General features: G+C 29.5%; 1 protein-coding gene across 2 annotated transcripts; it reads left to right on the forward strand.

Moving 5' to 3' along the window:
• The first annotated feature begins 693 nt into the window (after positions 1-693).
• Positions 694-22,392, forward strand: LOC129976712 (zinc finger protein 728-like). 2 transcript variants are annotated; one of them, XR_008785176.1, is made up of 3 exons: positions 694-815; positions 10,951-13,754; positions 22,231-22,392. XR_008785176.1 is itself a non-coding variant. In XM_056090418.1 (2 exons), the coding sequence occupies exon 2, from the start codon at positions 11,537-11,539 to the stop codon at positions 13,214-13,216; it is 1,680 nt and encodes a 559-aa protein (XP_055946393.1). In that variant the 5' UTR covers positions 694-815; positions 10,951-11,536; the 3' UTR covers positions 13,217-13,981. The 2 variants fall into 2 exon arrangements, 1 of the variants encoding a protein (XP_055946393.1); XM_056090418.1 differs by lacking the exon at positions 22,231-22,392 and having other exon boundaries at positions 10,951-13,981.
• Positions 22,393-26,536: the final 4,144 nt, after the last annotated feature.

The raw sequence follows: 26,536 nt of genomic DNA on the forward strand, positions 1-26,536 counted from the left end.
GTTCATGGTAACATATTAAGACAAATAGAAATGTGAAGTTTAGGAATTATAAAAAAATAGACATACACTGTTCTGGGAATGGAAAGGCAAATATAACCATTGGCAGAATATTTTTTTTCTCAGACTATAAAGATATTATATCCATACCATCATATAATAGGCACATCTTTTTTATTTACTGCAGAAATAGTACATGTTAGATGTAAATGAAAAATGTTTCCATATTATTCAGAAATTTTTCTGTAAAGGAATGTTATCATATTACAATTAAATTTTTTTCAAAATCAGTAAATTACCAGTTTTGAAGATGATATATTAATGGAAATATTAGTCGGGTCAAAAGTACTTTTAAATGATTTCAAGATTCATTAATATCAGGAAATTCAGAACCCTATAAAAACCGAATTAGTAATAATAATAATAATAAAAGCAGTAGAAAACAAGTAAAAGCCACCTGAAAATGAATTGTCTGAAATATTGCTTTTGGTAAAATAAATGGTATTTGCATTAAATATCCATTGAATAAGATGAAGGTCACTGAAAAATATGTTTTAAGCTAATATGTCGACACCTTGCTTGGAAAACGCATCCTTCCACTCCAGCGGAAAACGATTCAATTGAAGCGGGATAAGCGTTGAGCTACAACTCAACATTTAAAAGACAACGTTTATCTCTGCTACCCCTCTCGGTCAACGTCCCTACCTGTCGAAAGTATGGTTTGGGATGGATTCGCCCATCCCTTAGGGATAGACGTTGCGATTGAGACGCTAGTGAAAAATAAACGAATAGGCGGCAGCCTGACCATCCACATTAAGGTAAGAAGTGTTCCTAATTAATTTCTGTGTTTTATAGTTTTTTTCTTCTTTGAACAGAGGTCAGTCTATATAATAATTTGAGCCTTATATTTTTAAGTAAATTATATCTAGCTTTACCTAATCGTCCACCGCAATTTCCTTACAGATCGCTATTGTATATCGTCTTTGTGCCATTTTTCCACAGTCATATTAATGTTGATTTTGTCATCAGTACGATAGCAAGCTGCCCACTGCTCTGTTCCGTTACAAAAGTTATTTTTGAAATAAACAATATTATATGTGTCGACATCCGAAAAGATTTTAGATTTACATATATTTAATAAAGTTTTGAATGTGGCCTCATCAGTTTAATTAATCAGCTCGTATAATCTATTTAGAATTTCTGGGATTTTTTTCATTTATTATTTTAGTTGTTCCAGATGTTAAACTTTCCTTTTGTGCTCTGTTACATGCCAGTCACACAAAGTGTAGAAGTTTAGATTTATTGGAAAAAAGCACACCAAACATTAAAGAAGGTTTTAAAATCATCAGACATAAACGCATTAACTTTTATGTTTCCAATCCAAATTTTTACTTTTTGAAAAAAATATATGAAAACTGTTTCATGTTGCCTGTTGCAATGCAAAAATGCAATAGAGAAGCTTTCCAAATTATCATTTTTAATTAGTAGGCTGCTCAGTTGTGTATTATATTTATTGATAACATGTGTCAATGCACAACGCTTCATTTCCATATATTTTAAAACTTACTTCCTGGTCTTCATTCATAAGCCCAAGTTAAAATAATCTTTTCCTAAATCAGGAAATTCAGAGCTTTCTTCCCTTATTAATGGTAATTTATACATTAATATTTGATTCTGATCTAATGCCAACACTTCATTTATCCATGTTTCCACAAATGGAATATTATTTTCATTTCTTATGGTGTCTCCATTTATTTGATACTGATACAATATTTCCGATATCCTGAGCTGTTGTTACGACTAAACGCTTAGTTCTTAAAAAATGTGTCTGTATTGTTGTTTAAAATATGTGAAAGTCAGACACCTGTAATCAATTGACCAGCTATTTCTTCTTTTCTCTTTCACATAGCGTAGAATGTCAAAGTTGTGTCTTACGTGTGTGAAAAAATATTTAATATGTAACTCGTCTGACTCTTTACAGCTTTTAATAGATATGAAAGATGGGCTATATAAATTTATTTTGCATGATCCAGCCAACTTTATAGAGTTGTACTTACTTATATAGTTACCAACTTGGTATAGTTACTTCTTTATATGGTTCAGTTCCCTTAGAACTGAAATATCCATTACAGTAACACATATACATGGTAGTGTAGAAGAATATTGCTTTCTTATATAGGATGCTGAAGTTTGTAATTCAGTTTTTATCTTCCAATTTTTAAAATCATTCCAAAAGATGAAAGTTAACTTTCATTTCTTTTAATTAAATTAGGATGGATTTTCTTAATATGCATATACAGTTGATTTTTAATAAAAAATACATTTTTACACTCACCGTAGTGAAATATTTATTTGAAATTTGGACAACATTTTTTTTCATTCCTTCTGAAATATTGAATAGAGGAGAAGTATTTTCTGCAGATGGAATAGTAGCTTGGGGATTTTGGATGTGTCATGGATCTTCTTATGCTTTAAAAGAGCAACAAATTCGTTAAATGTTGCTTCATGATATGCACATGAATATGTTAACAATGACTGGACTGGCAGGGGAATAGGTTCTTCATTATGATTTATTTCAATGTGTTCAAGTTCATTTTTCATCGAACATGAAGATTCGCAACTTCAACATTTTGTTTCATAATTGTAAAATTTGTGGAAATTTTTGTCAATTCTTTTATAATTAATCTTTTTCAAAAATCTCTTATTGTAAATTTGATGCAGAAATATTGATGATAATTGCACTGGCACACGACTTGAATTGCTATAGTTTTAAACTATTGACTTTATTAGTTACCGTTTATGCAGAAGTATGTTTTTCAGCAGTATATTGTAATTCAAATATAACTGATGAAAACACGATTTTTTTTTTCAAAATTAAAGAAAAGATATAAGTCATAAAACCAAATATTTTTATGTCTGATATGGGACATCTTTTCTGTAATGCATGGTAGAGACAGATGTATGATATGGTGTTTTTTTTTTTTTTTTTTTTTTTTTAATTTGGCATGTTTTAACTAAGTGTGGTACAAAATTTTAACAAAATCAAAGGTATGCAAAATCTAGCCTTTGTATATAAGATGTTGAGAACTGTTTTAACTGTGAAAGATAGTGCAACATTTGAAATACTTCTGCAAAATGTATAGAATGTTTTATCAACTGTTGTTGCAATTGCAGGTTATGTGAAATATTTTTCTGCCTCTTATTTGAATTGTTGTACATTATGCGCATATTGCTAAAGAATTCATGCTGGACTGAATACAAATATGCATCTAGGAAGGATGCAAGAGAAAAAAATATATTCATGCTTCTCAAAAAAATCTCAAGCAGCAGAATGCCTTTTCATTTCAGAAAAAAAAATCATGCAATAATATTACTATGCCTCCACTAACAAATATAATGCAAAGCTTTAAATCTGTTAAGTGAGAAAACTGATATAGTAATTGAGAAAAAAAAAAAGTAACTTCATAACTATCCAGCAAAAATTACTATTTATATTTTATTAATGTGTCAAATCCAATGTCAAAAGTCTTAATGATTTCATAATAACAGTTTGAAACCTTTTAAGTTTTTTTCTTCTGTAATTTATAAATATAATTTTAATGTGTACTTAAAAAATTAAAATCCGTTTTCAGTCATTGTCAAATGAGACTGTCTGAATTTGGTAAAAATCATAAACCTGCTTTTAATTGTTTATAAATATTATTAAAGTGTGTTATTATTAAAGAAAATGTTTTAAACCAGTTTTTGAATTAATAGTATGGATTTGGTATATTTTGAATTTATATCCAGTTATTTTTAAATATGCTAGTTTTTTGAATATATGCAATTAAATTAAATGTTATTTTCTTTATCTGTTTTATTAGTTCTTTTAACCTTCACTTTTAGCATGCATCACAAAATTATATAAATATACATTTTTGTTACAATTAATTGCTGTATTTTCATTAAACAGAATTTTTAAGTGTTATATTATGTATGGATGCAAGCATTGCAGTCTGTGCCTCAAACCTGGCTGGCACAATTTTCAAATCTTTTGAACTGTGTACAATTTATCATACATTTCTATTTGTGAAGCTGTTCATGTCTAGTAAGCAGGCATAAAATTAGATATATTTCCAGTTGTCTTTATTTACAAAATATCTTTCTTTAATTTCCTCCACATCACTTTTTTCAAATTATTCAACATATAAGGTACATTGAGAACTTTCTTTATTCACCTGAAATATTATGGCCACATAAATTTTGAAGTTTACTTATGTTAGTGACAAATGTATTTTGCAACTATTTCTATAATATAAAATTATTTCATTGGTGGTTAATGAAATTATCAAATGATTATTTGTGGTTTTTATGCAGTGTGGTAAACATGGCATTGAAAAAAAAAAAAACATTATTTTCAGCAGTATAAATAAATCCCACATAAAAACCAGGAATTTAATGCATCTTGCATTCTGCTAGATAAAAACATTTATTAAAATATGCAATTTTGTTGCTTTTCATTTCTTTAAAATTTTTAAATTGTATTTGTTGAACTGTGAACGTTATTCAAGTAAGGTGAAAGTGCTTTTATGACAGAATTTTTTTATGAGAAAATTTAAAGAATATGCCTTTTTTCTGTTGCAATTGAAAATGTTTACAAAAAATGCTTGATGTTGAGTGGGATTGCATGTTTAAAATTACTTGTCATTTTATTCTGTATGAGAAATAATTTCATTATATGGTATAAAGAAAGGTACTGCAAACATCTCTTTCATATTAATTATTACACCTGGGCAGAAAGATAATATATATATATATATATATATATATATATATATATATATATATATGATAAAATACATGTTTAAATTGTATTGCATCTGAAATTTTTTTAAAGATAAATCTTATTTTATTTATTAGATTTATTCAATGATTCTTAAAAGACCATCATCATATCATATCAAGAAGACTTATTTGTGTGTACTTTTAATGAATCATTTTCCACAATTAAATTTTGACTTTATTTTTTATATGTGATTGTTTTGATTTTTAATTCAAATACTTGCTACTCATTTACAATGAAATTATTAATTATTTGGCTACTACACCACTATCATATTTATTGTGGCCAGACATTATCATATTCATTGTGTGTTTTGAATGAAAGACATATAGTAGTTAAAAAAAACAAATGAGTTAATTGTTTGCATTTTTTCCCTTGATTTTCTAAAATTTATCAATGACAGAATATGCAAACTTGTATGATAAATGTATACTTGCACCTTTTTGAAATTTCTCATAAAAAATGCTGTCTGTATACAATGCAAATTATTTCCATCATTACTACTACCACTACTTTTGCTATATACAAAAATTATTATTATTATTTAGTGTTCTACATTTTAGTAATTTGTTTTTCATCCTAAGTGCAGAAAAAAATTAATAAGTAAAGGAGTTTATGTCATTTTTTGGTATTTTTTTAAAATTAAGTCCTATTTCTTTTATTTGTTAGCATATAGAATTTTTCACTTTTCTAATTTCATATCACAAAAATTGTATAAATGCAGCACATTCATAATTGTGTTGTATTAGACAGGTTAGCAAATATTGAAATGCAATTGCAAATTATATTTTCTGTAATTAAATCATATGCAAATTTAGAATATATAGTGACTTGCTTTCATTGAGATATGAATTAGCCTCTCATTTTAATTTACTTTCAAAAACAAATAAATTTGAAGCTTTGAATTAACACTAAAAGGGACCATCAAATTAAGTTTGAACTAAAATGCATTCTTATCACAGGATCTGCAAAGTTATGCAAATGTTTCATAATCAACAATTTGACAATAACAGATTAAACACTAATTTATTAAAGTGATTAAATCAAATTAACCATGAAATATTTCAATGATACACATATTAATGCTAAATATACATTATTCAGAACTGTTGATAACTGCACTAATTCTTAATATTATTTTACTGTTTTGTAACAAAATAATAATAATTACTTACTTTAAAAATGTAAGTGCTTTTTCAACAGAATTAAACAAAATGTTAACATTGAATATAAGAGTAATAATGTGTAACAATGAATGTCAAGAGTAAATTTATGAAGTAAAATTCAACCATGTTTTTTTTAAATTTTAATCAATTAAATTTTTATCAATATTTTTTAAAAATAGTGTGCACTCATTCTTTTTTTAAATCATTGTAACTTTGCAAGTAGTTACGAGATTTAAAACTTATTCAGTGAAACTGACATTCTAATTTTAAACAAATATAAAGGTGCAGACCCTAATAGAATCATGTGTATTATAATATTTTAATGTTTAGTAGTAGTTCAAGCATTCTAGCTCTGTTTATTTGTTTCTAAAAACAAAGTAAAACAAAAAATCTGTGTTACATTTTTCGAATTTTTATACACGACCCTTTAAGACTAAACCCTAGTAATTAATTAATTATTGTTTTAATGTTTTGGGATACATGCCAATTTTAGTTTTTTTCCTTTATCACATAATAATGAGATATCAACTGACAAACTTATCAAGTAAGAAATAATGATTTCGAGCTAAAAAGAATAACAAACCAGAGGGAATGGTTCCCCCAAAATTTTCTCTTCTACTCTCGAATAAACTTGTTATGCAAGGGAAGGCCTTCCATGGCAGTGGCGAACAATAGTCACTAAATATTAACTTTTGGCATGAATTTTTCATTTTTTCTGATCTATCGTGTCATCCTTCGCGAGTTATTTGGCGGTTAATCCTTTGCAAGCGTTCCAAAAAATCGAATTTGTGTTTTAGATGTGTTTTTTGACAATTGATTGAAAAACAAGTAATATATTAAAAGAAAAACATTTAAGTCAATTCCTATTTAGGTTAACAAAAAAAAATTATTTTAGTTACTTTTTATAAAATAATTATAATTAATATAAAAATGTATATACATATGACAGAATTGCAATATTAAGTGGCAATATAGAGTTTGGTGACCAAATAGAAATTACTGGAAAAATTTAATTAATTAATTAATACTTGTAAAAAACTATTAACATCAAGTGTCATCTGCTACAAATTTTTAAAAATGTATTTGAACTTCAGTGGATGAATAAAAAGTATTTTATTAACGATTGAAAATTTGTACAAGATATATATATATATATATATATATATATATATATATAGAGAGAGAGAGAGAGAGAGAGAGAGAGAGCTAATAGTAGGAATTGAAAAAAAATTGACTCAAAATCTCATACGAAATTTGATATACTTAAAGTCATTTCGTTTTTGAATTATTGCGTTTACTTGTTTCTGGAACTACAGACCGACAGATAGTCAACCCGTAGTTGGATTTGACCCGTAGTTCAAAATTAGACAGATGTCTACGAAATGGATGTTAAATCTGTATACCCAATTTTATCTATCTGACTCTTTGTTTTGAACTACCTTGTTAGCTTATATAACGAACAGACGGATGGATTTCCCCTGAACAAATTTTGTTCAAAATTTGATTTAAATCTGAAATTTGTGTAAAGATTGTATATCAAATGTCACAGACATTTGTTTCTATTAATATTTCAATATTGGGCAATTGCGAATAATGTATAGAGTAACAAGAATTGTGTTAAATGAATCAGAAAAAATTTCAAGGTGGAACCTAAAGTTTAATTGTATAAAATAGCACCGAGAGAAACACCAATCCAGTACTATCCTGTTAAAAATATAATTTGCATAATCCCCCCCCCCTTACATGTAACTTAAACTATTTTTGGTTTTATGTAATATACTTTCTCCAAACTAGCATCAACTGTTTTGAACAGAGGTCTGCAGACTTTTCCAGGGTACGGGCTACTTCTAATTTTTTCAATCTGCTATGGTCCATCCCAGTGGTGTAGATGTGTTGTCTAAAAATCAGACAATATTGATTTTAGCTTAATAATAAATACGAAATATGTACTTACCAACATAACTACAAACATAATAATAATAGCCAAAAATATAATGATATCAAATGGTGCATTTAATATCAAGCAATTCAAAATACATTAGAATATAAACCATTTTCAACTAAAGTTAGTTCTCGTAATTATTAGTCTGTATACTATCCGCCCATCTTGAATATCTCGGTATGCAATTACTAACTGTTAATTTTGCACTGGATTCTAAGTGGTCGATATGTTGTCTTAATTACATTCATCGTTGAAAATGCAGATTCACACAGGTAGGTAGAGCCAAAGAACGATGTTAAATGATATGCAACTATTTTTTTTTAAATGAGAATACTGTACTTCGTTTATTAGATTCCAAAAGTTATTCTTAAATTCTGAACTACATGCTTTTAAAATAAAAGTTAAGTCTCTTTATGGCTATAGCGGTTTTATGAGACGTAAACATTACAGATAATACAAAAACATTACAGAATTCCAAGATCAAAAGAAATACCAGAAATGCGCTGATCGTTCCGCGTCTCACCCCTTAATGAGATGGAATCGTTGAAATGTGGTCGCTCATAATCCGTTGACGAACAGTACTTATAATAAAGCATAATGTGTGTGTGTGTGTGTTGGCGCTCTACAGGCCAGACCGTTCGACCTATAGCTACCAAATTTGGCGCATGTATACCTTGGAGGTCAGGAATGTGCACTTCGGAGTGATTTTTTGGAATTTCTAATTAGAAGTTTGTAGCACCTCTTTTTCGCCTTGAGCAGAGAGCGCCCCCTTGTGGCGTTTTACAGAAGATAAGTAGTTGAACGGCAGACCTGCATCCTGAGGTCGACTTTTTCCCCCTTGCGCTAACGCCGAATGCTTTCGGCTGGAAACTGTGGAATCCCTCCACCATGCTGTTTTCTTTTACCTAATTGTCTGTGTTTTGTAAATTTTGTAGTGTAGCTGTGTTTCTGGAAATTAAAACTAGTGTATTTAAAACCGGGCAGTTCATTAGAAAATCACAACATACCCACTATGTTTAATTAATTAAAAATTAAGCGAAATTTCGGTGTTTTTTGCAATAACTTCTAGAATTATTATTGCAAAAGAATTATTTTTATATCAAATTAAAGTTTAAAAATTATCTTTTTAATGATACAAATGTTTTTATTTATTAATTATTTTCAATTAATTTTAAAAAATCATTTTAACCATTTTTTTTAACAATTGATTGATTAAAATGGGATGAGAAGGGATTTTTGGCAACAAAGCCTTTATTCCCTAATGCCAAAAGTGCTCATTCAATAGATGTTAATATTTTAAATAAAAAGAGTTACACTCTAATCAATTAAATCAGTCGCTAAAACTGAATGATCTATGAAAATTTGAATATCACTATCCAATAAAAACCGGCGACTTTAGACCACCTCATCGACCGTCTCAAAGATGATATCCCCCACCCAGAGTTTCTCAAGAGTGTTTGGCCTAAAATTACGAAAATATTCATTCTATTCAAAACTTGAGAAATCGATCTGATCTGATAGCAGAACATAGAAACTTCATTTACTTATTTAAATATTGAAGTGTCAAGAATATGTCGCAGAATATGACTCCTTAAGAAGAACCTATATAAAATTTAAATTTCATAATTTTTTGAAGTATATTTATATCATAATTCTTTGAAGTATATTTATATCATAATTCTTTGAAGAATATTTACAGAACAAAATAAAATAAAATATCGTTACTAACATCATTTAAATCCTTTTGAAAGTAAAATTAAAAACAGAATTTTTTGATCTATCTGAGAAATTTTTCTAGGATAATTCTTTGATATTAAAAATTATGAAAATTTTTCTGTAGTGACCGTAAGACTTAGATGCTGAATGACATTGTTTTCAGTTCTCATATTTAAAAAAAAAAAAAAAATGCCTGGCTTCAGTGCGACATGTTTTCATATTAATTACAGTTTAATCATTTCCACTTTAATTTAAAGTTGAAATTTTTCACTAGCTGACAGGAAATTAGAAAGATATATAGCACATTATGGCTTAAGGCCATTATAATACTTTGGGTGAATTATATAACTATCAAAATTTGAAGCCTATAAATATTTTGATGAAGAAGCTATTAAAAAATTAGTTTAATAAAATATTGAATTGAAAATTTAAACGAATATTAAGATTGGCGAATCAACTGGTAGCCAAAGGCGGCTCGTGTTAAATGAAATTCTTTATCTCTAATGAAATTGAATGTAAATGTTTTAAAGGCTGCATCATTTATTCTAGAACTATTAAATTTGATTGAAGCATATTTCATAATTCTTATTGTTTCGCCTCTAACTTTAGAAAATGTTATTGAATAAATGATTTTTTTATATCATCCTAAAATCAAATATTCATCTTTTAAATATTATAATTAAATGACATATCCTTCTTACTCTTAAATTTAGCAGTTTTTATAAATAATTTTCAATAAATTATTTAATGCTGTATTTCTTTACCGTGGAGAATTCATCTAAAACTTTTTTGTTCATTATTTCACATTAATGCTAGATTTTTCTGAGATCGCTAAAAGTAAAAAATGAGAGTGTATGACCAGTGGTATCTAGTGTCTATTCTCGACACCTGCCCCTAGATGGCACTTTGAGACGCAGTATTTGTAAAGTTCCTATGCTACCTTTCAGTTAGTAAGTAAGACATCACTACTTTGTGATAGTTCGCTAGCCATCTTGAAACTGGGTGACGTTTTATTCTTCCATGTTAAGCATGTATGTGTAATTTGTTGTTTTGTATGTCTTGTGATGTGGAATCTTTCTAAATTCCACATCACTAATTTCAATAAAATATGTTTCTCAAAAGCCGTTGTTTTCATCTGCACAGGACCAAGAGTCTCTCTTCACTACAAGTGCTATTTGTTGTTCTCATAATGAGTGCATTCCGTTGTGAAATATGCTTTTATTCAATTTGTAAAAGCTTTTGTTATTCTTATTGTTTACTTCAAGTATAAATACTGATGTTTTTTTTCTTTCTTTCTTTTTTCCTAGGTGCGTAGAAGCAATGAACCGTACAAGTATGCCGTTTCTGAAAAAATAAAAGCAATTTTTCCAAAAGATATGAATTTAAAAGAGTTTTCATCTTGGCACCATCAAAATCGAGTTATGAATATAGATAGAAAAGATAAGCGCTCTTACTATTTCTAGAGAACAAGCCAGTCGCCTGAAATAGCTAATGTTAATTATATGATCTAAACGCTTTCTTTGTCAACAAGTGCAATCTCATCGATATGAATATTTGATATGAACATTTTTTATGCTATACATGCAATAGAAATATGTTATCAAAATCAGATTTTAAAGAATAATGTATTAACTAGATAAATAAAAATAATTCATTTGTGCCATGTGAATCAGATCGTTTCTCAGAAACAACGCTTCATTATACTTATGGAAAAGAAATCTCGCATGTAGATTAGTAAAAAAAAAAAAAAAAAAAAAAGCCAAAGATTTTTTTTGAAAGCAGGATTTAAAGAGTCATTTACTAACACAAGTGAAAGTGAAGTCTTATCTTTCTTATACTTGCAGTGAGTCATTTACTAATCAAAGCAATTTAAGGTGAGATTTTTTCTAGCTCATGAAAGAAATGTGCAGTGAATCGTATTCTCAGCCTGCAAGTTTAAAGACACATTTACTGACGCATACGAAAGATAAACCGTATGTTTGTGACGTGTGTAATAAAGCATTTCCTTTGCTGCTAAATCTGAAAAGACATTTAGTGACCCATACAAAAGAAAAACCGTATGTCTGTGATGTGTGTGATAAGGCTTTTTCTAGGAAGGATAATTTGAAAATACATTCACTGACCCATACAAAAGATTATCCGTATGTTTGTGACGTGTGTAATAAAGCATTTCCTGTGCTGATAAATCTGAAAAGACATTTAGTGACCCATACAAAAGAAAAACCGTATGTCTGTGATGTGTGTGATAAGGCTTTTTATAGGAAGTATAATTTGAAAATACATTCACTGACCCATGCAAAAGTGAAACCGTATGTTTGTGATGTGTGCAACAAAGCTTTTTCATGCAATGGAAATTTAAAACAGCATTTACTGATCCATACAAAAGAGAAACCGTATGTTTGTGAAGTATGCAACAAAGCTTTTTCTCACAAGGGAATTTTAAAACATCATTTACTGATCCATACAAAAGAGAAACCGTATGTCTGTGATGTGTGTAATAAAGCATTTCCTGCTCTGACAAATTTGAAGAGACATTTACAGACCCATACAGGTGAGAAACCGTATGTTTGCAATATATGTAATAAAGCATTTTCGCTGAAGGGAAATTTAAAACAACATTTACTGGCCCATACAAAAGAAAAACCTTATGTTTGTGATGTGTGTAATAAAGCGTTTTCTTACCGAAACACTTTCAAAAGACATTTACAGACCCATACAAAAGAGAAAGCACATGTTTGCAATATGTGTAATAAAGCGTTTTCTCAGAAGTGTGATTTGAAAGTACATTTACTGTCCCATACAAAAGAGAAACCGTATGTTTGTGATGTATGTAATCAAGGATTTTCTACAGCAAAAAATTTAAAGTCACATTTAAAGACGCATTCGAAAGAAAAACCGTATGTTTGTGATGTGTGTAATAAAGCGTTTTCTTTACGGACTTATTTGAAAACTCATATACTTACCCATACAAAAGAGAAAGCACATTTTTGCAATATGTGTAATGCAGCTTTTTCTCAGAAGCGTAATTTGAAAATACATTTACTGACCCATACAAAAGTGAAACCGTATGTTTGTGATGTGTGCAACAAAGCTTTTTCTCAGAAGGGAAATTTAAAACATCATTTACTGATCCATACAAAAGAGAAACCGTATGTCTGTGATGTGTGTAATAAAGCATTTCGTTTGCTGATACTTTTGAAAAGTCATTTTGTGACCCACACAAAAGAAAAAGCACATGTTTGCAGTATGTGTAATAAAGCTTTTTCTCAGAAGGGTAATTTGAAAATACATTTACTGACCCATACAAAAGAAAAGCCGTATGTCTGTGATCTGTGTAATAAAGCGTTTTCTTACCGAATCTCTTTGAAAAATCATTTACTTACCCATACAAAAGAGAAAGCACATGTTTGCAATATGTGTAATAAAGCCTTTACTCTGAAGGGTAGTTTGAAAAAACATTTATTGACCCATACAAAAGAGAAAACGCATGTTTGCAATATGTGTAATAAAGCGTTTTCTTTAAAGGGTAATTTGAAAATACATTTACTGACCCATACAAAAGAGAAACCGTAAGTTTGTGATGTATGCAACACAGCTTTTTCTCGCAAGGGAAATTTAAGGCATCATTTACGGTCCTATATAAAATAGAAACTATGTCTGTGATGTGTGTAATAAAGCATTTCCTTTATTGATAAATTTGAACAGACATTCACAGACCCATACAGAAGAGAAACCGTATGTTTGCAATATGTGTAATAAAGCATTTTCGATGAATGGAAATTTAAAACAACATTTACTGACCCATACAAAAGAAAAACCATGTGTGTAATAAAGTGTTTTCTTGACGAAACACTTTTAGGAAACATTTATTGATGCATGAGAAAAAATCTGTGTGTAGTATCTTCATTAACGCATTTTCTCTAATGAGAATTTTAAAAACATACACGAAGAAGAACCCATGTTTGTGTATATGAAATAAAGCGTTTTGTCATAAAAGCATTTTAAGCAAACAGTTTAAAGAAAGACCGTGTATCTGTGACCTGTGTTATAAAGCCTTTTCTCAACTGGGAAATTCGAAAAGACATTTACTGGAGCATACGAAAGAGAAATTGTAAGCTAGCGGGATATTCTATATTTTTTTTAATGTAAAACATCTGATATGATAAATTTTTTTAAAAGAAAAATTTGTTGACCTATCTGTAATATAAATGATGACTTTTTTTTTTTCGTAGACTTTTTTTCCCCGAAGTCTTATTTAATTATGCTTTTACTGACATATACAAATGCATCGAACTTTAAATGCTTGTAATTTTATTATTATTATTTTTTAAAATAAAGTAACATCTGTAACTTTGCATAAGTATTTATATTAGATCCATTATCATGTTTCTTTCCAGAACTGATTTAAAAATATTTATTACCTTTGTCAATTCTTTATTTTTTCCCGCCCACACGACGATTCGTATTGCATGTACACATGATGTAGAACTTTTTTATTGTCAAAGTCAACTGTCATCCATTTATGTCGTATCTTTCACAAAAGAAAAGATTATGATACACTTTATTAACATCCTTTTAAAACAGTAAGTTAAACAAGCAATTGACTGGTTAAAAATGGCATAATTTCTCGTTTTGAGTTCTTTTATATTGCTTGCAAACTTGTTATATTTCAGCAGTTAAGCAAATGATAGAAATATTGATGTATAATTTCTAAAGTTAATGGTTAGAAATACGAACTTATACAGGAAACAAAAAATCACTTATGATTCTATAAACAGATTATTTCTATAAAAAGCTTATTAATACAAACATGCTACTTTTAGGCTAAGCTTATATTCTGTTAACTTTATGACTGTGTCCCATTTCTTCCTTACTTAAAGAAAGAGTGGATTTTTTTTTTCTATTTTAAAAAGTTTATAAACTAATACCTTAATAATTATTATCAAATTGTAATATTTCAAGTAGTTATCTATAATTGTAAATATTGAACATGCTAGTACAAAGTAATATATGTGAAATACTTTTATTGAAAATATGCCATCCGTCCCTAGTTCCCATTGTTTACAAAGTTATACCTAGTTCTAGTTTCTTGAGAAAGAAAAAAAAAAACTTAAATTTTCAGGTATGTTATCTTCAATACTCCTCTCTGACTTGCAAGCTATCAATATGCTCTTAATCCATCAAACAAAAAACTATAACAATAGCTGGAAAAAAGAAATGATATGTGATAATGATGATCGGGGCACATTAAAATTATAAAATACAGTGTATAATAGGGAATTAATTTACAAGTATATTAAAATTATTTCGTTTTGTTCTATATAATAAAAGCAAATATGGAAAAAGTCAATAGACAGCAACTTAACTTTAACACTGGTAAAAACGTATACGAAAAATAAACATGAAAATAAGGTTATATGTTTAACATTTTGGCAAAAGAATGGAATTATTTTAAGTTTTATTCTAATGAACATTGAAAAATTAAGAGTGAATGAAAAATTACGTGAAAATGCATATAATTGATTTGACTGAAAGACTAATTTTTTAAAAATTTAAGATTATATAAGGTATTTCTTTCTAAAGATGTTTTCTGAAGTTATGGTAGAAAAATCTAAAAGGGCTTTGCTTCCATTTCATCCTCTTTAAGGCCTTATCAGAATGTGCAGATTATCTGCTTTTGTACAATATCTTGTGGAATATAATATATTCAATTTGTAAAATTATCTTGCATTTTCTTTGTTCTTTAAATTCAGTTTCTATGTTCCAAGTTGTCTTCATCTCTTTAGAAGTTTCCAATTATATTATGCATATCCAAATTCTATTGGTCTTTGATATGCGAAATGGTTACTTTTTTCTTCTATGAATATAATGGCACGGGAAGCTCTTTCAGTTGCATTTAAAATGTACAAAATTGCTTTGATTTTTAAAATACTTGTTTTTTTCCTACAAATATATTTTATAATCCTTCTCACATTTTTCATTCCCCATTCATCCTTTTTTCTTTAATGAATAAAATCTCTCTTCAATTCATTGCTGTCTATTTTCATTTATTGACATAATTGATAAATGTAAGTTAAACCATGAAGTCGGTCAGACAGTTTCAACCTACTTGTGTAATTAAGTCTTAAAACCTTTACTGAAGGGGAATTGGATCAATACCAAATTATTTTTAGAATTTAACCTTTCTTCATATTTTTGTAATGGAGACAATGGAAGTTGTTTTAAAAAGACATTCATCAAGTTATTAAATTGCCTATTGAACAAATGAATTCGCAGATTATTTGATTCAGGGATTATGATTAACTTTATTATTGATTCTAAATTTCAAATAATTTTTGGAACTTAACATAACAGAGTTGAAATTCATTAATCCATAGTAATTATCATAATTTTAAAACAGTAACATTTATCCTTCCATTCCATTTTTCTACATTTTATTCTATATTCTCATAGAATTTGTCTTTTTTTTAATAATTTGGTCGATATTATTAAAAAGTAATGTATTTATATAAATTTTATAATATTATATAGTTATATAATGTATTATATAAACTATAAATTCTATAGGTTTTTAAGAATTTTCATCAATATTTTTCTTTTTACACAATACCCCAAAAATATTCACCACTGCCTTGGCATTTATCCACTCATCATTTGAATTACTTAAAACAATATTATAGCCTTTTTTAAGCTGGAGCAATGTCTCTCATTTTGTTAATGGTTTGATTAACTAATATACATTAGTATATTACAATAATGATTGCTTATGAACAGACTATTTTTATTTCTTGAATAATTGTTGGAAAATCAAAATGAGGAAATATTAAGCTTCCATAAAACTGAGAAAAGACAAATTTCTTGAGAAAATGTAACAGTGTTGAAAAAAATACGACATAAATACTATACAAAAATAAGCATTTGATTTTTTTACAATGTTAATTTGAAAATTCCATCGCACTAGTTTGGAATAAACAAAGATTTCTGTATTAAATTCAAAAATAAGGTTTCTCTTTAAATTAAAATCCAAATTGTTTTTAAACGTTTTTACTTCTGTGCATCATAAGAGTGGAAGTTTCAGCATTTTGAGCAAATTTATAAGCATGAGGGAAAATAGTTAAAATATCCAAGATATAAGAAATTTTTAGTACAAGTTTCTTTTAAGTTATTGCATCCGGAGTATAATTATGAAGAATTCATTATATTACCTTTCCAGATTTAGTTTGGCTTCTTTCTATCAAAATTCTGATTTTGATATAAGATTAATAGAGGAATTAAATTCTGGTATACATAAATAAATCTAAAATATTAAACAATTATGAAACAAAAAAATTTGGAACATGATATTTACACATATAAAAAAAAATACATTTTTAAATCACATAATATTAATCAGCTAATATATATATATTGATTTTTAATTCAATATAAATCTTATTTTCAGAAAAAAAAATTAGTTTTTATGAAATTGAAAGTATTGGGAATTTTAGTGATTCATTTGAAGATATTTTTTTTGCATGCTTTCAAGAAAATTATCCGTTTTCTTAAGCCTCAAACTATAGCTTGCAGATCATCTTAAATTCTTCAAAACTAAAATATTACTTCAAGCAGTTTAGAATTCCATCGGCTCGTTTATTTTTTCAACTGAACATCATATTTTACAAACATTGCCAGATTCCAAAAGGTTTACAATTGATCATCAGCTATTATACAAAAAACAAACGAAATAATATTAATAAAATATGTTTATCAAAGAAAACATCGTTTGCTTTTACTTTTTAATAATATTTTATTTAAATGAAAATAGTAGCAGTCATCAAATGTCTGAGAAGGAATTTTCTGCCAAATGTCTTTTAACAGATTTAGATTATGATATTTACCGAACACTCCCATCTTTGATTATTCGTTAATAATCCAACAGCAAATAAGGTAAATAAGCATTGGATAACAAAGTAATTAGCATTGTTCAAGTCCTCAAAAATCTTGAAGGCACTTTTACAATTCTACCTCTTGTTGTAAGAGATTTCTCACTAAGAGGGCTTTCATCTTCTGTACACTTTATCTCAAGAGGATAAATACGACGAAAAGGATGTACAACCTCACCGTGTGATGTTTTCAATCGCACTACTCTAACGTTTTTATCCTTATCTTGATAAACATCAAGAATTTTAACATTGGCCACATAAATCTTTTCTTTGATTCATCTTGAATTGAGACAATTTCTCCGGGTTTTACTTCATAATAATTCACATCGATATTTCAGAGGCCTTTTAACATCGGTAGTGTCGAGTTTATCTAAAGCGGGCACTCCTACCGTCGGAATATCTTGTATAAACATTGATGGAACGAGGTCATTGGGATCTTCGGTTAAGTACGTAAGAGGACTGGAGTTAATGATCGCTTCACAATCCCATAAGATAGTAACTAAATCTTCATAGTACAAGCAGGCAATTCCCTAAAACACGTCTGAGAAGTTTTTTCACCATTTGTACAATCCGTTCTCAAAACCCACCCCACCAGGATGCAGAGTTTAGTATGAATTTCCATGTTATTCTTTGGATAGAAGTTTCTCTTTCGATCAGTTTTTGCAGCAGATTTTCAGCGCCTACAAAGTTTGTGCCATTATCGCTGTAAATAATATTTGGTCGGCCTCGTCTGGCTATGAACCGCCGAAGGGAAAGGAGAAAGGAACTAGTATGAAATGACAGCGTCAGTTAGAGGTGTATTGCACGATAGACTGCACACGTGAAAAGAACTATCCAACATTTTTCACCTCCCTTAAGCGTAAGAGGTTCAGCCAAATTTACACCGCTCACTTCAAACGCAGCTGATTCTTTTACTGTGTCCTGAGGCAAACTGATAGGTTGGGTCTGTATGTTCCTGGAATTGTATCTCTTGCATCTTAAGCATTTGATAATTTCTCTACAAACGATTCTGTTTCCTTTTATAATCCAGAAATTTTCTCGCAATTTTGATAATAGAATCTGCGCTCCAACTTGAGAGTTTTCCATATGAGCTTCTCTGATAAAAAGCTCTACTAGCTTATGTTTTCCAGAAAGAAGAATGGGGTATCTAAAATTTCGCAAGGCGTCCTTCTCAGTTAATTTTGTTTTAATCCTTAAAATACTCTCCTCATCTCTTAAGACATTGCGGGTCTTCAAACCTCATCTCTAAAGACATTTTGCTTCATTTATTTCAGATGTAGTCAAACATCCCTCTCTTCTGCATTCCTTTTCGGTCTTAGAATTATGCTGAAATCTTGAAAACCAATCCAAAATTTTAATGATGTTAGCGTAATTCGAAACACGAGAGAAAAGACTTACAGTGACAGGAGAGTGGTTTACAAGACTAATTGATTTGCCACATTTTTCTACAGAGACAATTTCTTTATTAATATGATGATTCGATTCTGGCCGTAAATTCTCACGTACGAGTAACCATTTGGATCCCTCCCACCATTTAGAACTCAGAAGCTTCAAAACAGAACATCCACAAGAGGGAAAATCGGCGGGGTTTAATGGTCCGGAATATGTCTCCAGTCGTCTATATTTGACAGCTTCCGAATTTCATTCGCTCGATTGCGGAAAAAACGCTCCAAGTATCGTCTCGTCTGATCCATTGAAGAGCTGTGGTAGAATCGATCAAAAAACTGTGTTTTCATATTTACAATATTTAAACACTCTTTTACAAATTTTGAGAGTCTTGCACCAATGCAACAGGCAAGCAGTTCCATTCTCGATATAGTAATGGATTTTAATGGAACTATTCCAGATTTAGCAGCTAGTAATTGTACAGAGGTTCCATGGACTGATTGGCATCGGATGAATACAAATGCTGCATATGAAATGCCGCTAGCATCACAAAATACGTGAAAGCTAAAGGAAGAAATATTACTGCTGAAAATTTTCCTCGAATTTTCACAAGATGTAACATTTTTATATCTTTTTTTTCTCCTTTATATCCGTTGATACTTCCGAATCCCAGCTTTTCTTCGATCGCCAACTGTCTTGCAATAATATTTTAGGTTTCAAAGAGACTGGGCAAGTAAAACCAATCGGATCAAAATCTCTAGCGGCATAAGATAAAATCACACGTTTAGTAATTGTATCAGGAGGCATTTCCAGTAAAGAATATCAGAAAAAAAGCACATATTCTGATTTTTCACACTAAAGTTCTAAAACAGGAATTGGTTTGGGATCTTTTAATGAAATTGCCTCTGCTGTGAATTCCCAACCTCTAAGGTCAAACTTGGCTTGTGCCATCAGCTTTGTTGAATCTTCAATAAAGTGAAGCAATTCCTGCTCTAAATTTACAGATTTCACACAATTATCGACATAAAATGAGTTCTTTAACTTCACAGCTGTATCATGGTAAGGAGAAGATAAGTGGGCCCAAATGATGGTGGATGACAGCACTCAGCTGAAATTCTGGCCAAACACTACTCTAGCATGCTAATAAACCTTAATGGCATCCCTGCTCTCATTCTTCCACCACATAAATTTCAAATATTTTTTATCTTCTTTAGCAACAGATATTTGAAGAAAAGCATTTTTGATGTCTGATACATCACCAAAATTTTTCTTCCGAAATTTCATAAGTAAGGAAGGTATCGTCTCTATAAAATTTGGTCCTTTCATCAAATCATCATTCAGTGTGAGATTATATCTTGACTTGCAAGAAGCGTCAAAAACTGGCCGCACTTTGGTGGTAGAATCATTCTTAAATACTCTTCGATGATGTAGGTAGTGACCAGGACCCTCATCAGAATCATCTTTCTTCCATTCTTCGAAGATCATAACACTCGAACTGATTGCCCTTTAACAACTTCATTCTAGTAGAAACGAGCCTTTTCCCAGCCTTGTATAATAACTGCCCTTAATGAGTATGTAATTAATCAGTAACATTAATATTTGCTTATCATTTCGTAGCTGTATAATAGACGTGCATTTCTCTATTGAAGATCCTCGAGTCATTGTCATGTCGCATATTCCTTTATATAAGGTAACTGTTTCCAGATGGTCTTAGAATTATTTAGTTATAATTATTTGTCATACATTACAAATTAATCTAAAATACCGATAACCGTAATAAAACCTTTTAAGACTCTATCATATTTGTAAGTAGTTAAATACTATAATGAAAATAAACATCAAAATTTAAAAAGAAATGAATTTTATTTATTTTTGAATTAGTAAAAATGAATCTGGATTTAAGAAACAAGTAATTTACTTCATTTATAAAATGTCTGCTTATATTGCAGTAAATAATTTTTTATTAAATTCCTAAAAATAAGACACCAAAAATGCACAAATCTGGCTTGTTAGTCATGTGTATTTGAGAATAACAATTGCATACAATTTAATTTGCGAAGTTAGCACGTGCAGTAAGTGTACACAAATTGAGTGGCATAATTAATTGTCAAATTGCTCAATAGTTATATTTTTGAATATTTTCCTGAAAAAGATTGAAAAAACATCTGTAAAGCGAAAATATACCAGCTGTCAGAATTTAAAAAAACAAAAAATTGGAAAAAAGGGCGTTTGTTAGCTGAAAAGAGGTATAAAATAAAAAAAAAAACTTCTAGTTTAGAAGTTTATCAAATGATTTGCTTGAAAATAGCTTTAAAACTATATAATCTAGTTCCTGAATTAAAAAATAAGCAGTGTTTATATCCATTCTTTAAATATCGGGGTTCAAATGATAAATAATAGGAAACTTCCTTTTTCTTATCACATTGTGAATTGCGAAAACAACTTAAAAACATTTATAAATAAATATATTATTTATTGTCCACTTCAGAAACTACAGAGCTTACTGAAGAATTATTATACCAAACTTGAATAAAAAGTACGCATTATATTATGAGGTTTTTGTAACAAAACTGCACCAAAAAATTAGAATTAACCGCGTTTAAAGATGTCAAATAGCATTAGAACGAACGTAAATGCAAATATCAGTGTGACTTCTTTATAAAAATTGACTTAGAAACAAATTTCTGACGGTTTTATAAAGATACCTGCTCAGACATGCAGAATATTAAATTAAAAAAAGCCATAATTTCTCAAAAAAAATCCACTATTTATTACACTCATCTAACAGGAATTAAAATAATAGACACATATATGTAATAGATACATATTTGTTTTTATATCCTCATTTAGGACACCTGTCCAGCCTTATCAGTCCGTCACTATGATAACTGGGCATTCGAATATTTTGGAGCTCCCCCATTCCAAATTAGCAATAATAAGAATTTTGTCTCGCCTGCTTGTTAGGATGTCCGTTAAGACGATATTAAGAACACTAAGAGCGAGAAGATTAAAATAGGGTGTGCGTTCTTCAACGTGATGCATGTTCTCTAAAACTGAATTTTATATTCCTCTAATTTTTGGATAAATTCCATGAAAGAGAGATCCCAGTGCCTTATTAGTTTATATACTAAACGTTAGTCATATATCTTTAAGTAATAGTAGTCAAAAATTTCAGTTGCAGATATTTTGCATTTTTTAAAATTAAAATATCCTTTAAGGTGAAAACACAGTTTTTTTATTTTATCGTTATATAATAATCACACTTTTTCTTCCACTCAGGCAGGAGATCTGTTCAGCCATATCGGAGGACTGATGGGCTGCTGGCTGGGAGTGTCTGTGGCAACTTTCGCTGGCATTGTAGAAAGTACATTTAGGGAAGCAATGTATTTGATGAAAAAAATTCGGAGAAATCGTAAATGCTGTTTTGAACATCGATATTTCTACAAAAATTGCTGTAAAAGACATAATTTTCAAGCTGTGTATTTAAAAAATGAAGCAATTATTCCAGCTTTATAAAAATGCAAATATAAAAAATTGTAATACAATGTGTATACTGAAAAAAATTTGAACTCATCTATTTAATGTATGCATTAAAATTATAAACTGATTAAAATGCAAAAACTACTTATGTGACAAACCATTGCATAATTATATTTCAAGAATGCAAATTTTCACTAAAGCGATCTTAAAATTCTCTCTGTGACATTGAATTTAACATGAAATCATGCACTGCAAAATGTTGAATGAAATCTATAAAAGGGACGTATTTGAAAAGTTCAAAAAAAATATATGAAACTTCTCGTAACTTTTTTCAAAGCCATATTCTAATATACGACATAGTAATAATTTTCAATAAGTTTATATTTCTGATTCTAAAATTAAATTCATTAAAACATTTAATAAATAACAGGTTTATCAAAGAAATTCATGACAGGAATTCAAACGTTATCTTAAAATATTTTACAACAGCAAAATGTAAAAAATCTATCTTTTTATGGACGAAATTTTAATTTTATTTATCAATAAAATATCAGTCCACTTGAGTTTAAAATGTTCATCTAAATTATTAATGTTGTTTTCGACCAATAATAAAAATGCATAACAATACTTAATAGATACATAAGAATGCTTTATATTACAGTGTATTATTGCAACAAAGATAAATTATTTGAAATATCGAAATTCCATGGATATATTACTGCAATTCAGTAGGTTACCTAATAGCAGTTACGTGTAAAAAAAACAATTCTATAATATCAAATGTCTGCATATTAATAATATTCTGTTCTACTTGCTATACCGCAGTAACGGGGGGAAAAATAGCTAACCTTAATTGAATAGAAGAAAAGTTGTAAGATAATTTGCCATACCAAGATGGTTGCTTTAGATCAGGAGTGGTGAACTTTTATGGATCAACATGCCATTTTTTCTAAAGAAATGTTTAATGTGGTATAGGCGTGCTGTCAAATAATTTTAACTTGTTATTATTGGGAAAATAATAGAACTACATACTAACAACTCAAAACTCATTTTATTTTCTACGAAAAAATACATTTTTCACTGTACAGTAATAAATGTTTTATTCATACGTGTAATTCAAATTACGCAACATAAGTGTGATTTCTGTTGTTGCAGATTAGATGACAAATAACTTATATTAGGATTGTAAGATGTTACTTTTAGCAGAATGCATATTGAATCGATTGTATTATGTTACTTTTAGCAGAATGCATATTGAATCGGAGTCATCTGCCAAACAGTTTCTAGGCGATTTTTTAATTTATTCATCTCTGAAAATAATGACTCGCAGGCATAGGTAGATGAAAATATGGTAAAAATAGCACGAGTCAGCTTCTTCAAACTGTTAAATGTGTCTGGAATGGAATTCACATGTTTCCAAAACTTCGTTACTGGCAATTTTACTTATATTGCTTGTTAAACTTTCTGTTCGAATCAATTCCAACTTTTTCCTCGTTTTAGCAAATTTTTGAATCCATAAACTGGAAATCAATCAGTTGCATTTCAAATTCTTCCATTTCGAACCAATCGAATTGCGACAAGTTCAGTTTATCAAATGAACTCAGATCAGGGCACATAACAAACTTGAGCGTTTCCGATAATTTTTTTGAACGGAGAAAATCAAGCTAAAAATCCCTTGATTGAAGTATCAATTACGAAAATAAATTCTTCAATAACTTTTTCTTCGTCTGGTTTCTCATGTACATCTAAATTTTTGATATTTTTTTCAAGTTTGGGAAGTACTTTTAGTTTCTTGTAATAATATCGTTTCTGAAAACATGCAATTTAGCGCCAAAAGTGCGAATGAGATTCATCATTACGATACTTGTTTTATTTTTGAATTGAAGCTTTACGTTCAATTCATTGAAACGTTCGCATATGCCGGTAAAAAGCATCAACTTTGAAAGCCACATAACATCTGATAACAGTGGGTATTGTTCAATTTTCCCCTCATTTTGCAGAAACAGTCTGATTTCTTCCATGCAGTCAACAAATCTTTGAAGTACGTTTTCCGCTCCTACACCAGTGAACATTTTTATACATTAGTAAGCCATTATACACCGAATTGACTTCATCCAACAAAGCATCAAACTTTTACTTATTTAAAATCTGCGACGATGTGAGTTTGACTATTTTTGTGATCAACGCCTTTACATTATCAAAAGATGTTAAAGCACACAAGGCCTGTTGGTGAATAATGCAGTGGAATTCAAAAATCGATTGTGCGATGTCTGTTTGAAATAAGCTAATGAAGCCATTCTTTTCTTTTTCACCATATCTAGAGCACCATCAGTTGTTACTGAAACAATCCTTTTTAAATCAATTTCCTTCTCAGCAAGCGAATTTTTAACAGCCGTACAAATATCTGTGCCCTTTGCAGTTGTTAACATTGATGTCATCGTAATTAATTCTTCTTTAATGACATTTCCTACACAATATCGAGCTAAAACATCTAAACGTGCAGATGTAGTGACGTCAGTACTTTCGTCAAAACATAGCGATATAAAAGGAGCGGAGTTAATGTCATTGTTTTGTTGATCTGTTACATTTCCGTCCAGTTTTAAGATTTTTTTCTTTTATTGTGTTCCTAGATAGAGGAATGGATTTTAAGTTGCACCTAATGAAAACTATTTCATTGTTTTCAACAATTTCAGTTTCGAAATATGGATTGAAATTCTTGGCTGTTATATTCATACGAATATGCTCAAATAAATTCATTTAGTCGGGAAATAAAAGGTTTAAAAAAAAAGAGAGAAAGAGAGAGAGAGAATCACACAACAAAGAACAAAGGCAAATTCGTTCTTCGGAAATTACGGAGTACAATCCTAGCAATAAGAACTAAAACTACTTCGAAGTTAGCACGAAAACACGTCACACTCTCTTAGCTGTGTACGCGACGGTGCGAACCAATGATATTGTCCAATTTTCTTCTATACATGAAATTACGGAGTACAATCCTAGCAATACGAACTAAAACTACTTCGAAGTTAGCACGAAAACACGTCACACTCTCTTAGCTGTGTACGCGACGGTGCGAACCAATGATATTGTCCAATTTTCTTCTATACATGAAATAGTGTTGGAAATGGGTATATGCGCTCCATGCACCGCGACCAATCACTCGCGTTTGTTCGTAATACTTCATAGTGAACTTTGTCATTTTGAACGAAAGTGCAAACCGTTTTTATCGGCGTCTTACCGAAAATATTGTGACCCGGGCCACTGGTTTGTCATCCCAGACACAGCGTAGAACTCTACAAATGAATTATAAAACCTCTTGTTAGGTAAATATCAAAATCTATGTAGAAAACTGACTGGATACGGGATTATTTTTAAAACTTTATTGTATCATTCCTGTATCTGGCAACTTCTTTTTAGGCGGGCTTCTGTTTTTTATGTTTATGTTTTGATGTAATGTTTTGTGTGCCTCGCAGTTTTAGATATCCGTGAATGTAATTAGATGTAGTTAAAGTAGATTAAAAGCTTTAGTAAGTGTTTGAAGAGTATTGAGTTTTATATACTACATCACATGAGTATTGAGAACTAGGAATATTGATCCATAATAGAGTTTTTGGAGATCGATATCCGACAATCTAAATCTGTTTATAGACATTTAGCAGACGATTCCTTTTTAGACATTTTATAACTGCTACTATTTTTATTTAATCAAAATTTTATTAAAAAGTAAAAGCAAACGATTTTTCTTTGATAAAAATATTTTATTAATATTGTTTCGTTTGTTTTATTGTATAACAGGTGATGATCAATTGTTGTAATGTTTGGTGATGGCAATATTTGTAATATCCGCTGTTAAGTTGAAAGAATAAACAAGCCGATGGAATTCTAAAATGCTTGGAGTATTATTTTAGTTGTAAGAATTTAAGATGCTCTGCAAGCTATAGTGTGAAGCTTAAGAAAACGGGCATGCAAAACTTCTCATGATGAATGGTTCCCAAATTTGGGAGGCACTTCTACCGGTAGCATTAAGAAGTGGCAAGTTTTTCCCAGCAAACTTTTAGGATTTCTAAGTCCCAAATTCAAAAATTTCTAAACGCAAGAGAAAATT

The sequence above is a fragment of the Argiope bruennichi genome, chromosome 7 (assembly GCF_947563725.1).
Source record: "Argiope bruennichi chromosome 7, qqArgBrue1.1, whole genome shotgun sequence".
NCBI classification, from domain to species: Eukaryota; Metazoa; Arthropoda; class Arachnida; order Araneae; family Araneidae; genus Argiope; species Argiope bruennichi.